We start from the raw sequence: 15,834 nt of genomic DNA, 5'->3' as shown, positions 1-15,834 counted from the left end.
TGAACTACCACATCAAAATATAAAGTCACAGCCTGCTGGAAGAATAATACTCTTCCTTTAATACGTTAAGTAATTGCATCTGTTTTTTTAGTGGTGTTGTCATAACAATGTTTCAAAACATAACTTTGTACTTTTACCACATCCCTGTTCTGTCAAAGCCTGTTGATTCCGACCTTCCATCATAATTCATGTTTCCAGACCATACTCCATGACTTTTTCCAGATTTGTGACGCCGAATTTGCTCATGCACCATGAGCGTGCTTGGAACACAAGCTATGGTTATTTTTGTTCTCTTTTTCACGATTAAAGATTAACGCGTCTTCACTTTCCTCACTGTTCTCTTTCTGTCAGGACTAGCTCATTTCTTTATTTAGAAACTGGCAGTTAGTGTAGCATGTACCCTGAAGACTGCACACCAAATCCTTGTCAGGGCGACTAGATGTAGGTTACTTTACTCAGAACTGACACAGTCAGCTCCAGGGCGAGGCAGGCTAGGCTCGCACGCAGGCCGATGCACACTGCCCCGTGTGTCATTCCCTCTTGGGATAAGGATACTGTCCAGAGACCAAGCATTAGGTGAACTTTGGTTGGGATGTTTCTCTGGGGTGCATTGTCATTCATTTCCTGTCCCACTTTATTGTTCCTCATAGAGGTTTCCCATGAGACTTGAGTGTTTTGGCTTGTTGACCTGAATACGGCAAACTGGGCATGAAACGAAGATGATGATTTACTTCATAAAATGTGTCAAATTCTAATTACAAGGTAGTTGTTGCTATAGTAGGTGTCGTCCTGTCCTTGAGAGAGTAGTTTTCAGGTTCAGATCTTTTCCTTAAACTGCTAATGCAAGGATTTGGGCTGATGCCACATCTGTTTTGGGTAAGGTCAGTTTCCGGTCAACACTAATCTAATCCAAATAATAAAAATAGAATATCCGCCACTTATGAGGTGGAATGTCTTTCCAGGTATTGTTTTCTTTGGCATACAGTCCCACATATCATAACTAGGGCTGTCGAACGATTACTAATTAATCAAATTAATCAGATTTTGGAATTAATTAATCCAAATTAATCACCAATTATACCCATTAACAGAAAGATAAACGACTGGACATTATTATATAAGTGTATGTATTAACAACTCCAAATGAACTGAAAATTAAAATCAAGCTAAAAAATTAGAAAAAAAGGAACTTTTGAAGTTGAATTCACAAATGTTTTAAAACGTGTTTCTGGGATTTCTGACCACATTTAAATGCAGGAAGAAAAGAAAACTTCCTGTTTGTTTCCATCACACATACATGCATAATACAGATGTTTTTGTGATTTTTTTTGAGTGTCAGTGAATGCACCGTCCGAGTGGTTAGCGCGCAGACCTCACAACTAGGAGACGGGGGTTCAATTCCACCCTCGGCCATTTCTGTGTGGAGTTTGCATGTTCTCCCCGTGCATGCGTGGGTTTTCTCCGGGTACTCCGGTTTCCTCCCACATTCCAAAAAAAAACATGCTAGGTTAATTGGCGACTCCAAATTATCCACAGGTATGAATGTGAGTGTGAATGGTTGTTTGTCTATATGTCCCCTGTGATTGGCTGGCGACCAGTCCAGGGTGTACCCCGCCTCTCGCCCGAAGACAGCTGGGATAGGTTCCAGCACCCCCGCGACCCTCGTGAGGATAAGCGGTAGAAAATGAATTAATGAAGGAATGAATGAATGAATGCACCGTTCGTGGCAATGGGAAAGTGTCCTTCTGAGCCTGAACTTAACTTGCACTGTTTTCAGTTTGTTCAGAATAAGAGTTACAATGATCCCAGACTGTGTACCACCATGTGGGGACGCTATTGTGGCTCTGTCTGCCATGATGCTCATGCGTCAATGACATTAAAAATGTATAAATAACCGATAAATACACTAGTCTCAATTCTGTACATATGGTATTCTGGTCAAGTCAAATTCTACTTTTGTATCTCCATTCTCAACTTTATCATCTTCTTTCCACAGGCCCACAACCGCCACAACAGCATCCCGTCCTACCACAGGCTCAACTCGACCAATCTCTACCAGCACAACCAAGAGCTCTCCAGCTACACCTAAACCTACCACTCCCAGAGCCTCCAACGCTGCGTCCAAATCAACCTCATCTACTCCCTCTGCTGTCAAAACCCCAGCATCACAAACCTCTAGAAACACAACCCCTGCAAAAAAAGGTACAGTCTGTACTTCAAGGTACCTTCAGTCAAACGCAAATGGATGGATGCATGGGAAATAACATTTTTAATATCAAACAATACATATTGTTCTTTACATTGTTAGTTATATTTATTTTTTATAGTCATTATTTGCGCTACCACAAGAGGCTGCTTTTAATATCGATTTACCTGCTTTTGTTTCTATTATGTGGCGTACGTTTTATGATGTAATTTTACTAGCTCTTATTTGTGTTTTCTTCCGTAGACGTCAAACCTGCCACCCCAGCAGCTAAAAAGCCTGTGGATTCTCTGCTGAGCAGACCTTCTACAATAAAATCTGCAAAACCAGAGTCACCGAAACCAACGGCAAAATCTGACCTCACGGCCAAAAAGCCACCAAAAGTTGCAGACACAAAGACACCCAAAAGTTCCAAAACACAAGAGAATAAGTCTCTGCCTTCCAAGGATGCCTCTAAGACCCCTGCCTCCAAAACACTGGCAACCAAAAATACTAGTGCCAAGAAGACTGTGGGCAGCAGCACCCCAACTCCCGTGAAACGTGGACCCAAACCAGAAGCAGCTGCTGAAACCGGAAAGGAAATTGCTGCTGCAGTAGCTGCAGCTGCAGCAATTGCTAGTGCAGCAGCTACCATTGCTGGGTCAGACGAGCCACAACCACCTGCAGAAGCAGCCATGGTGGCACCTCTTGATACTGCAGAGCAACTGTCCAGTCAGACCCCATTGAGCTTCGCCGTACAAGAAACAACTCCCGAGCCCACTTCAGGCATACATGAATTAATACAAGAAACAACAGAACCTATGCATGAACCTACACCAGAACTCATGCGAGAACCAACTCCAGAGCCCATTCGACAACCAACACTAGAATCCATTCAACAACCAACACCAGAACCTGTCCTAGAACCAGCACTTCAAGAACAACCAACAGAACTCACGAGGGAGCTTACACCAGAAATTGTTAGAGAAGCATCACCAGAACCTACACAGTATTTAGTTCAAGAACCAACACCTGAACCTGTGCGTGAATCAACTCCCGAACCTAGATGGAAACCCAATATTGATAGAGAACCAACACCAGAACCTGTGCTAGAATTCACCCCAGAACCTTGTCGGGAACCAACACCGGAACCTGAACGAGAATTCACTCCAGAACCTTGTCGGGAACCAACACCGGAACCTGTACGAGAATTCACTCCAGAACCTTGTCGGGAACCAACACCGGAACCTGTACGAGAATTCACTCCAGAACCTTGTCGGGAACCAACACCGGAACCTGTACGAGAATTCACCCCAGAACCTTGTCGGGAACCAACACCGGAACCTGTACGAGAATTCACTCCAGAACCCTATCAGGAACCAACACACCAACAACTTCTCCGAGAGCCCACACCAGAACCTGTACGAGATTTAAGTCCAGAGCCCCTAAGGGAAGCCACACCAGAACCCCTTCGTGAACCAACACCTGAATCCCTACGAGAGTTCACCCCAGAACCTGTACCAGACCAATTCCCTGAAACAGTACTAGAACCAACCCGGGAATTGACAGATATGGCACTGGATGAAGCACGTGAAATGTCTCCAGAGGTCCATGATGAAGCAGCCTTTGAGGAGCCACAACTCGGAGCTGGACTAGACCAGGAAACTGGCTACAATTTTCAGTTACCAGCACAGCACGACCTTTTCAAATTTGAAGAGTCTGCCAGTGAATCGGTTCCCTGCCTGGGAACTACTGTCCTGTCTCCTCCGTCCTCCCCACCAGGCGTTGTCTCTCATGTCGAAGAGTCTCAGAATCCCTCTGCTCTGCTGAACATGCATATCCAGCCAGATCCCTGGAACAGGAACGTTGGTGACGATGCTCCCCAGGCACCTCACAGTATGATGAATTTTGCGACAGAGCAGTATAATGAAGAGACTGAGACATGGGATACAAGGAGAGATGAAGAAGAAGAGGAAGAAGAAGAAGAAAAAGAGAATATGTTTACTTCTACTGCTCCTTTCACTATGGAAGAGCCGCAGTTGTTGGGTGCCTTACCCGTGGAGGACTTCACTTCAAGGGACATGATGTCACCTCATGATCAGGAAGTAGCAGTGGAAAAGGCTGACGAGGAAATCAACGAAGACGATGACGAGGATGAAGAAGACGAGGAACAGAGGAGATTAGGCCACCAGCTCTCCTCCATGACGACTGACATGAGCACCTCTCAGCCTTCTGAGGAGTTCCAAATCCGCCCCTCCGGTTTTGGTGGATCTTCTGCCTGGCACTGTGACGACCTGCTGTCAGGGATGGACTCTGAGGACGTGAGCAGCTGCACCAGCAGTCGGCAGCAGGGCATCTCCGACCTCAGCAGCACCCAGCACACTGCTTTACTAGAAGGCACCCAGAGCTCAGATGCCCTCATCGACTCAAGTCTCCGTGGTTCTGAAGGTGACGGTAACCTTATGGGTTCTCCCAATGTGGAAACGCTGGCCAATGAGGAAGATGAAGATGAAGAGGACGAACGTGTGGATGAAATGGACTTAAGTTCAGAGAGAGCAGAGGAGCATCATAAGGTGTTCCAGCAACAAGAACAAGATGAAGACGAGGAGGACGACGACGTGGACATGCGCAGCGAAGGAGTGACAGAGAGCTGTGAGAATGTAGAAGATGACTTTAACGAGGACGGACATTTGGACAACCTCAACCACGCTGACCCTCCACCATGCGCCCCACCCACTTCTTCCTGGGGTCAGACAAACCCTTTTTGTGATACCTGGGCTCAGCCAGCCTCACTGCTCCCTGTGTCTTCCCCCAGCCCTATCTCAGACCATGGTGCAGCCGAGTCTGAAACACCCACCCAGTCCCCTGCCCAGTCCGGTTTGGATGGCAGTGCCCCTTTCGCGGCTTCTCTGTCAGGGCAGGACCCCCAGCAGCAACAGTCATTCTATGAGATGAAGAGCTCCGTCCTTGAGGATACTCAGGATATGCTTGCTCCTCAGTCCGGTGCGTTGAGCGGTACAGCTCCAGCCGCCCACAGCGGCAGCGAGACAAGCACACCAGAGGAACTCCGGGACTACGACAGCAGCTCAGGGGTTGAATCTCGCTCTGACAAACAACAGACTCCAGTTCCTGCTTCGGTCCAGCCTGACATGGAGCAGGATCTGGGTATTCACTTAGAGAAAGGTGATGGAGAAGAGGAAGAGGCTGAGACGCTTCCTGCTGATGAGGTCCCGGGAACTGGACCCCCAACTGCTCCAGCATCTGCTCCATCTTCTCCCACGACCTCTGTAGATGAGGCCAGTGACACAGAGGGTGAGATGCAGATAAATGACCCTGATGCACCAGTGATGATGGATGAAAGTGTCGGATTTGAAAGCCCCACTCCGACATGCAGCTTACCTGCTCTTGACGAAGATGAGGAGGCAGTCGGTATGGCAGCTGGAGATGGCGAAGAGGATGGAGGCGGAGCCACTCCTCAGTCAGCCAATTCCGTGGCATCGTACGGCTTTGACTGCACCAACTCCAACTCCAACGCCCACTCCATGGCTGAGAGCTGCGGAAAGAGCCCGGGTATATTCTCCTTGGAAAATGAGGAGCAACTCCCCGAGGAGGCCAAGGATCCCTCCCTCATTAAGGAGCTGACCTTGCCATCGGCTGCTGCTGCTGCCCAGGCTGAAGATTTGCTGGGTCCACCTGTAGACCTGATGCCTTTGGGTTTCCAGCAAGATAAACAGCCAAGTCTAGATGAGCACCACTACATGCTCGGAGGAGATATTACTGCGCACCACTTCGAGGAGGCCGATCCATTGGAGGCCAGTCACCACCTCGGGCCCCAGGAATCAAACACAGATGACAGCCAGCCGCTCTACTACTCTACCATATGTGATAAGACTGATTTTCTGGAAGGTAATGTATAAGCCCTTCACAATTACCCCCTGGAATGCACCTTTTCCCTGCAACCCTCCCCTTCTACCTAGTGTTGTTTGTCTTCTCTCCAGTTGGGTTAGATGGTTTAGAGGAGCAAAAAAAGGAGAGCAAGATATTATGAGAATAAAAATAAAAATTAAAAAAAAGACCAAGGAGATGGAAATGTTGACTGTGGTAATTTTGAAATGAAGCCTCCCTCAGTCATTACTGGTTATGGTCACAGGTTTGAGTGTACGGCTCGGATGTACAATAGCCAAGACCATTTTCTAGTAGAATGTTGTTTTCAAGTCACACTGCGTATTTCGGTGAAAGGGGTACTGACTGATTCGTCCAATGTGACTGAACTTTTAAACAAAAAAAAATGAACAAAAACACGGAACAAAGTGGACTCATCTTGTATTTATCCTACTGTTTTTACCAATCAAATGTCAATGAGTTTGTTTGTTTTTTTTTATTTGGTTATTTGTTGTTTTATTTTTTTGTTTCCGTCTAAAACCCGGTCCTCCCTATTTTGTGTATCAACACTCCATGTTCAGCAGCACCATAGTGATAGTTACATGCTTTTTTGAAAATGTTTTTGTTGCAAGGTTTTAACAGATGTGTCAAGGTAGGTAAGCGAGTCTTAGATTGCAGTTGGTTAAGGTGAACTTTTTAACGTGTCTTTCAACAGGCTTTCTTGTTTGCATAGATTGCTAAGTTGTATAACATGCAGTTACAAAAACGTGTTTCCGGCTTTTGATTTGAAGTGGCTAAAATACAAACCTCAGTTAAGCACAGAAGTTGTGACTAACTAGCCTATTATTTGTCATTTTGAGGCCATGAATTGTTCTTCATCTCTATCGCAGCTTTTACACTTATAGTGGACGTTTGGTTAAACTCTTTCAACAATATATTGCATGTTTAACTAGCAAAAACTGTGTACTACCTGATAACTTTGAAGGAATTCTGCTCTAGTTCGTAAAGTAATGGTTCACACTAGGTTGTCTTTCAAAATTCCATTAAAACATCATTGCAAGGCATTGTTCCTGTTTCTTATTTGTCCAAAGTCTTCCAGCTGCTCCTAATTACTGCCCTTGTGTGTGTGTCACTTTTATTTGTCAACGCATTTGGTTTCCCATGGCACGTCCCGTTCTGACCCATGGGAATAACTGGTAAACAGGAAGTGATGCAACATTTTCTACAATGGTGTTGTAGCTAAAAAAAAAAAAAATGGAATTTTGTCAAATCAAAGAGTTTCTCTTGAACGTATTCCTAGCACCCTCCAGCATGCTCATTGCCTTCATTCATGGTTGGATCAGAATCAACATCACATTCAGACCTCATCGTTTTAATGTGCTGTGTGGAGTTTTCTGGGTTTATATCTACATGTCTGAAAAGTATTCACTGATACTTACAGGTTATCACATGGTTTGTCCTTCGGTCTCGGGCTGATACTGGTACGCGGGGGCATGATACCTGGCCTGATACCAGACAAACCATGTGATGATCTTATTATCACATACTATTTAATCATGAACTTATTATCACATACTATTTAATCAAAAGACCATTTTGTTTCCAGAAAATTTTCAGTTTATTTCATGTATTATATCTAAACAGTGTAAACACAATAATTGCAAAAATATTTCGACAATAATATTTTATCAACAGTCTTATCTTATCAATGTTTGACAATTAAAGTTCCTGGTGACTGGAGAAGCACTAGGCACTAAGCACTCGTGTGCTGTTCTCTGATTGGTTGTTTCACGGGCACGATACCAGAGCAGCTCGCTCTGAGTGGACAGCTACGGGGGCTGATACTGGACATGGTTAAACTCTATATTTTATCAGTATCACTGCCCTGGGCTTTGGCACAGTATCATTTCGGCCTTTTCCCGTATCATTCATGGGCGGTTTCTAGGGTACAGGGCCAATTAATACTGTAGTATGTGATAAAATATACTATTGATTAGCTTTGGTATCAATTTGTTACTTGATTCCAGAAGTTACGAGATGGAAAAAAATTACCACTGGACAACTTTGACCAATATAGTAGCCTGATACTGTACACCGCACAAACCAAATATCCACAACATGTTTGCTATGAGATTATTAACAGCTCATATAATTCCGCACTAACTCACAAAAGTGTATAAATACTGGAATTTTCCTCATAGCACTAGCTTTTATGGATGCATCTGAATGATGACTTTCCAAAAGACCAACACATTTGTAATTTTCTGTCATGCGTGTTCCGTGACCGACTCCCCCCTTTTCCCGGCACTCCAGAACCTTTGTCATATCACCAACACTGCATGTGCATACTGTCCCTGCATCCTGTCACACACAGACTCGGATCCTCTGTATGGTACTGGGAATCTGGGGTTACGTACCTTTGGAAGTGCTCTGGCCTCTTGTGGTTATAGTTTTTACATTAGATTTCCTGTTTTATGTCGGATCAGGGCATTTGTCAGGTAAAAATTTGTTTACTTGGTCTAGTGTGAAAGCACTGGACTGGACCAAACAGCCTGAGAGACTGGTGCTGTCTTTGTTATCCCCTTTGTGTCCTAATATTGTTTTCATATGTATTTTATGACAGAAAATGGCTGCTCTTCTGCATGATAACAAGACAATAGCAGAATCCACTTGCTGTTCAAGTGTTATCATGCATATGCAGCAATTTTTGGTTGCTACAATACTACGTTATGTACTTTTATCAGGGATGTTAATTTACTTAAATGAGTCCTCTGATGCCTGTTTTGGAACAGAAGCCAGTTGCCTTCTTTGTCCTCTAAATGCAATAAAATAAACTTAACCTACTGTAATTCAAATGTAAATACTCTTAAAATGTGGCTGTGATAGCCTTTACAGAACATGTGCTTACTTATATTTTTTACACTGTATTGCTTATTGTGTCAACTGAATTTTTCCATTTGAGTTGCTCCTTCACCTTTTGTGTCAGATCTCTCCTGAACCCATTTCTTGCTCCTCGCCCTTGTCGTTGTGCCACCCGTTCTGTTTCTGCATGCATCTAATGGATGCTCCAAGTGATCTAAACTGTCTCACAGGAGACAAGAAGAGAGAGGAAGTGGATGACTCATGGCTGCAAACACGCTCACTGGAAGACAACCAGAACCAGAATCACTCCACCGCGGTTCCCATAGCCAACGGTCACTATCTGGCACTGGTTCCGGGCAACAGGAGGCCCATCGATCCAGCTGTTGCTGCACAGTTTGCCCAAATCACTCCACCTTTCATTGACAGCAATGACGATTGTGGCGCACGTGGGGAGCAATTGCGTCGCCTGGTGCAGCACCAAGAGAAGCTTTGTGAAATGCAGCACCGACAAGAACAGGAGCGTCAGAAGAGGCAGTGGCTGGAGGAGGAGCGTCTCCGTCTGGAGCAGCAGAAGCAGCTGGAGAAGCAGCGGAGGGAACTCCTCCAGTTGCAGCTGCAACAGCAGCAGCAGGAGCACAGACACCGCAGGCAGGTCCTGCAGTGGCAGCTGGAGCTGGAGCAGCAGTACCGCATGCAGCAGAAACAGATCCAACAACAGCAACAGCTGAGGAGGAGCCCAACCGGAGTCATGCTCTCACCATCTTCGGGCCTGTGCACTATCTATGAAGCCATGGAAACCAGCGACGAGGATGACGACGCCAGAGGAGAGCAGAACAGGAACAAGCAAGGGAGAAGGCAAGACTTCCATAGGCAGTTGTGTCCGTTGCCTCCTCAGGAAGTTGAGTGGAACAAGAAGGTGGACATTGTTCAACAGCTCATTAACCAGACCCTAATGCTGTCTGGGGATGGAGGATGCCCACCCCTACTTGTACTACCCGTGGGGGCGGGGGGCACCTTGAATCGCCTAGATAGCAGCAGGTGGCCCAACCTGCTGCATCAGTTCAGTCCTCCTGATGCGACAGTCACCTCTGTTAGCAGCTACTCCCCAGACAGCCAGGGGGCCTCCTCTCCTGGAGACTGGACTGTGGTGGAGGTGGAGACCCAGCACTGAGGTGCAATACAGGCGCCCACAATGATATTCTTTTGGTTATTATATAAACCTAAACCAGTTCATATGCACAACATATGTCATGCGCTGTCAGCTTGTCATCATCCAATCAAAGCATTAGCAGCAGTTTGGTTGCAAAACGGGAGAAGGGGAATAGTAAGCTGATTTAATTATTTTTGACATTCCACATTAACACAATAATTTAAGATAATTTTATCTTAAAACATAAAACAGGAAGTTAGCTTAAAATTGAAGGTCCATCATCAAATGTTGTGCTTTTCATTGATTCTAGGGCAGGGGTCTCAAACTCAATTTACCTGGGGGCCACTGGAGCTAGGGTCTGGGCAAGACTGGGCCGCATCAGGTTTTCAAAAAAAAAAAAAAAAGAATTTATTAAAAACAGAAAAATATACAAACTTTTTCAGTGATTTGGTTCCGATTTTCTACAAGAAAAGCTCTGATAAAACATTCCACTGTTCTCAAATATCTTAATTTTTATTTTTCTGCACAAAATAAGATGAAAAATAAATAAATCAAGAATAAAGAAAATCAATCAATCAGTAATAAATAAATATAATAATAAAACGGCAAATAATAAAAACTTAAGAAACCACATATAGTTGGTGGGTAGACAAATTATTTTTTTCAGATTAAAATGAACAAAGCATTATTAGAGCCCTGTAGACATGACAAAACACGACTATAGTCACATTTATACTCTTTTTATTTACAACATATTGCGCAACTGCAGGGTCTTGAGACACATGCTAACTCGCAAACTAGAGAGCTAGCGACCTAGTTAAAGTTATTTCCTTTAAACTTAAATAGCCAAAAACTTACCACTTCCACACGGATAGGGAGGATAACTATTAACAGTTATTTAACCTTTAACATGAACATTAATCAAATGTAATAATTTTTTCTGGGTACATGATACCATACAGCATCCATATCAAACTTGCGCGGGCCGCACTAACATTAAACTTTCATATCAAGGCGGGGGCCTCAAACTAGTGTCCTGCGGGCCACATTTGGCCCGCGGGCCGTGTGTTTGAGACCCCTGTTTTAGGGTGTCCTCGGTTTACCACATCCATGTTGCGATGGCTCCCGTGGAGAAATACTAACAAATACAGTGTGTGTCTCGTGCTGGGCGGAAGACAACTACCCACTACTTAACTTTTAGGATGTTATTATGCCTCCAAAGCTGTAGTGTGCCAAAGAAAAGGAAAGCCATCACCGTAAAAGTTATTATTAAGGATAAAGATTATTCAAGGGGTCATGGTTTCTGTCCGCTGCTACAAGAAGATCTGTAATTGTTATATTTAATCTATTTATTACTGTATTTTATATGTGTTTTGTGTATAGTGTGAGTGACTTCGGAGTTCCGACTTTACTCACTTAGTCTTGGAGAGGAACTAGTTTGGACTACCTGTAGTGTAATATTTGATTTTTTATGCCGCTTATCCTCACTAGGGTTGTGGGTATGCTGGAGCCTATCCCAGCTGTCTTCGGGCGAGAGGCGGGGTACACCCTGAACTGGTCACCAGCCAATCACAGGGCACATATAGACAAACAGTATTAATTCCTGTCGATTTACCACAGTTGTTCCAAAGTAACTATTTATTTTTTCATGGTGTTTGGTGTTTACACTGTTATATTTGTCTATGAGACAGTTATAAGAATCCCTAGGGAAAAACATACCTTAGATCACAAGTGTCGCAGTCATATGACCACAAAGACTTGACTCAATGTAGCATCCTATCATTGTGGACTCTACTGTGTCATTGATTGCTTGCCCCGTCACATGCATATGATGTCTTGTTAGCTTGTTTTAGAGCATGTTCCCTTCCTGTTTTACTCTCAAATGCACTACTTTGCTTGTGGGTACCATGTACTGTACTCTTAATGGATACTTTCATGAGGTACATCTGCACACTACTCCATTTTTGATACAGTTCTTGCAGCTGTGCCTGATGTTGTAGCCAATGAGTTTACAAAGCTATGACAAAATTGCACTTGCTTTAATTATCATATGTGTGTTTACAGGTAAGTGTTGGTATTTTTTTTTAATAGATGTTCATGATAGTGGACTTCTGAACACCCTCGCAGTGTGGAAAAAAAAAATGAAACAGACTATTGTGCTGCGTCAAATAGGATTATTTCCAGTCTGAAAAGGCTTTGAGGGCATTCAACGGCTTCCAGTCACTAAATGTTGCTGTGACTTCATCGGACAAGCAGGATTTCATGGAGCCAATAGAAGCATCAGTCATGGAGGACCAAAAGGGGGTGTGGGAGAGATGAAGGCCCTCCTTGTTCTGTCATGGGAGGAGGGTGCTGTGGTAGACAGGGCGGGCAAGGGGGGAGTGGAGAGGGGGGGGTGAAGGGTGGTGTCAGGGGTGCAGTTGTTGTCATCCCTCTCAAATTCCAAAGCTGTCGCCTCATTTCCTGGGTCGGCCAGCATTCAGGGAGTCGCCAAGGTTACCAATGATGTCATGGTGAGGGAAGAAGAGGATATTTGGGATGAGACAATGCAACACTCTGGGGAGGCAGCTGGTGGTGGGGGGGGGAATCTTTATTCTTAATCTCTAGTCACTATCTGTTTAGGCTTTTTATACTCTGTGTTCCATAGACTATTTGTATAGGCGGAATTTTAATGAAGGATGTGCAATAATGTAACACAAACAAATACCGACACACTTTAAACACAAAAATATATTATCACTGTGGTATAAAGCAGTAATTGTGTAAAAACTGTGGACATTCCAGCAGTGGTACATGTATACTGTACATTTAACTGCTATTATCACATGTTTTTAAAATGCTTACCAACTTTCTGTGAACAAAATGTGTTGCCTTTTGCAAAATGCAACCTATTTCATGAGAAGAAAAACACGTTAAAAAATGTTAACAAAAATATTTTAATTTGCAGGGCCGTGAATGTGGAATTGCAAAAGTGTGGGTATTTTTTTTAAAAGGTCTTGCGACAAATTTAGCAACCTTTTCTCATGTTTATAGTCTTTTGGTGACTTAAGTTGGATTATGTGTCTGCGTGGCCACTGTGACATCCTCTCCGGCGCCATATTTTTATAGCTCGCCCTACGTCAGTGTGTTGAGTGTGTCATGTGCAGTTATCCACTCATACACTAGGGGCAGTGTTTTCCCGGAGAAAACCTTGTTAGCTTTCTTTATTGTGAGAACCCAATAGCAATTAAAGAGAGATTGAGAGTGTTCTCGGATGTGGAACTAAGAAATGTTATAATTAGTCACTTTTTTACATAATTAATTAGTCACTGGACGCTGTCTGAACTGTCATAAACAAAGGAAAGCTCAATTATTGTACCTAATTTAGCCACGATTATGACAGCCAATAGCAACATTTCTCACTGAGGTGTTGGCAACACTGCAGTCACGTGACTGCTCCAGGCGATGGCGTCCCCAAAACGGCAATGTGTCAGGTAAGCTAGCTAATTTCCAAAAGCTTATTTTTCTGCCATTAAAGTATAATTTAAATAATTTAACAATTCATTCATTTAACAATTCTAACGCTTTAACAAGGTGTTCACTATTATAATACAACTCTTCCTACCATATTTCTTGAATAATTCAACGTCACGTATTGCATCTCATTAGCATTAGTGATTAGTAATGTCATTTATTCGTTTGTATAAGTTATTTTCAAATACGGACTACATTGAAGTAATGTACTATGAAACATATTTGACATTTAGTAGTACTTTAGAGGGAAGAAAACACCAGAAATGTGCTATATCGCACATCATTTTACTTGAAGCAGAATTATATTTGACTTTATGGAGTAAATCTATTACTGTACTGTGCAGAAGTCACAAATAGCACACTGCAATTGTTGTTCGTGTTTTTTGAAATTGTGTAAACAATTCGGCTTCAACAAATTATAGATATGTAATAAAATAGCTTATGGGGCTAAAAAAAAAGCCCACCTGTGAGATGTGAAGCTGTGTCATAAAAACGACAGCAGCGCCCCCTAACGGCTGCTTTGGATGTGCATTAGTTTTGTGTTTTGTATTGACGTTTTAACAATTTCAAACTCTACTTAAATATGATGCTTTTTATGACGTGCTGCTATTAGAAATTGTTTTATATGTAAGACGTTTATAATTCTGACATAACATTTGAAAGCAGTATGCATACTGTTCTAATATTTTTAATTGCATAACAATTTCTACTTGATAATACCAAAGTGTGATTTAAATATGGGTAAATACTGCTGCTATATTTTAGTAAAAGATAATATATTTAAGTAATGCATTGAGTAGGTTTATACGGGATTTATAAATCATTCATTGTATATACAATGCCTACTTGGGAATTTGCTATGGAATAACAAGAGGATATATAGTTCAAATGCAATCGGTAAAGAGCATTGAAGCACACCCAGCACTTGCAAAGCATGCTTATATGAGATATAGCTATAGAAAATAATTGTACAATAATTGTATTCCCACCCCTTTTTAAATTGTTGTCTATTGTGTTTGTGATTGGAGTTGATGTATTCGTGTAAAATGCGTTTACGTTCAAAGTGATGTTTTGTGGAAGTTTCACACCGACATCTTTTGTATTATGCATTTTTAGTGTTTTGTCATTTTGCCAAATCACTTTCCATATAAAATGCATACAAAGCAACTGTTCAAAATATTGAATAAAGTTGTATGAAGGCTGTTTAGCTGTCATATTTTGTCATGCACGACCAGGGATATTTTATTTGTAGATACTCGTCTCACACGTATAGTCAAGTTGTGACAATGAAAAAAAATTGGATGTCATGTATTGTATACCTAATGATGTAAAGCTATATATTTTATATAATACATAAACTATATTAACATTTTATATTTTAATACTGATAACATATCATAGAGCTGCACGGCGGATGAGTGGTTAACGCGCAGGCCACACAGCTAGGAGACCGGAGTTTGATTCCACCCTCAGCCATCTCTATGTGGAGTTTACATGTTCTCCCCGTGCATGCGTGGGTTTTCTCCGGGTACTCCGGTTTCCTCCCACATTCCAAAAACATGCTAGGTTAATTTTTCGACTCCAAATTGTCCATAGGTATGAATGTGAGTGTGAATGGTTGTTTGTCTATATGGGCCCTGTGATTGGCTGGCGACCAGTCCAGGGTGTACCCCGCCTCTCGCCCGAAGACAGCTGGGATAGGCTCCAGCACCCCCCACGACCCTCGTGAGGATAAGCGGTAGAAAATGAATGAATGAATGAATAACATATCATACTAAAATATATCCCTAATATAAATGTGCTGTTCAGCTAGTAAAGACACCCCTGTTGTAATTTCCTCATGTCAACAGGTCCACTGCTCTACTGTATGAAGCTACCACCATTAGACACGGTTAAAACACAGGAAACAATGCTAGATTTTCAAAATAATGCACCATTTCGCCTATTGTGGAAAGGTGTTTGGAAGGACAACATATTTTGTTATTTCTGTCAATAATAATTAACTTAAGTCAGTCTACCTATATTTGTCTTTATTATTTGTTTATTTGGGTTTCTATTAGTGTCCACCTCAGCAGTTACTATGCATATTCACATATTCAGTATATAGGAAATGTCGTAAAATGGTGTGTTTTATTCACAACAAATGTAAGACAAAAGCCCTTGTTAGTCCTGTAATTCATTGGCAATGCACCCCCCCCCCCCCCCCCATATCATACTTTACCTGCGCATTACTTTGAAAGTGTGA

At 42.7% G+C, this 15,834-nt stretch overlaps 1 protein-coding gene across 4 annotated transcripts in view; it reads left to right on the top strand.

Moving 5' to 3' along the window:
* prr36b (proline rich 36b) overlaps window positions 1-12,430 on the top strand; it is a 38,819-nt gene extending 26,389 nt beyond the window's left edge. For 3 of the 4 annotated variants that reach the window (XM_058050392.1, XM_058050391.1, XM_058050393.1), the window contains 3 exons: window positions 1,997-2,202; window positions 2,450-6,088; window positions 9,157-12,430. In XM_058050392.1, coding sequence (XP_057906375.1) covers window positions 1,997-2,202; window positions 2,450-6,088; window positions 9,157-10,097 — 4,786 coding nt within the window. In that variant the 3' untranslated portion in view covers window positions 10,098-12,430. Of the gene's footprint in view, window positions 1-1,996; window positions 2,203-2,449; window positions 7,127-9,156 lie in introns of those variants that run through there. The other variant, XM_058050394.1, reaches the window with a different exon arrangement.
* The last annotated feature ends 3,404 nt before the right edge of the window (window positions 12,431-15,834 follow it).

Source organism: Doryrhamphus excisus, chromosome 15 (genome assembly GCF_030265055.1).
Source record: "Doryrhamphus excisus isolate RoL2022-K1 chromosome 15, RoL_Dexc_1.0, whole genome shotgun sequence".
Lineage (NCBI taxonomy): Eukaryota > Metazoa > Chordata > Actinopteri > Syngnathiformes > Syngnathidae > Doryrhamphus > Doryrhamphus excisus.
Note: the sequence above shows the minus strand (reverse complement) of the source record. Positions and strands in the feature narration are given on the sequence as shown.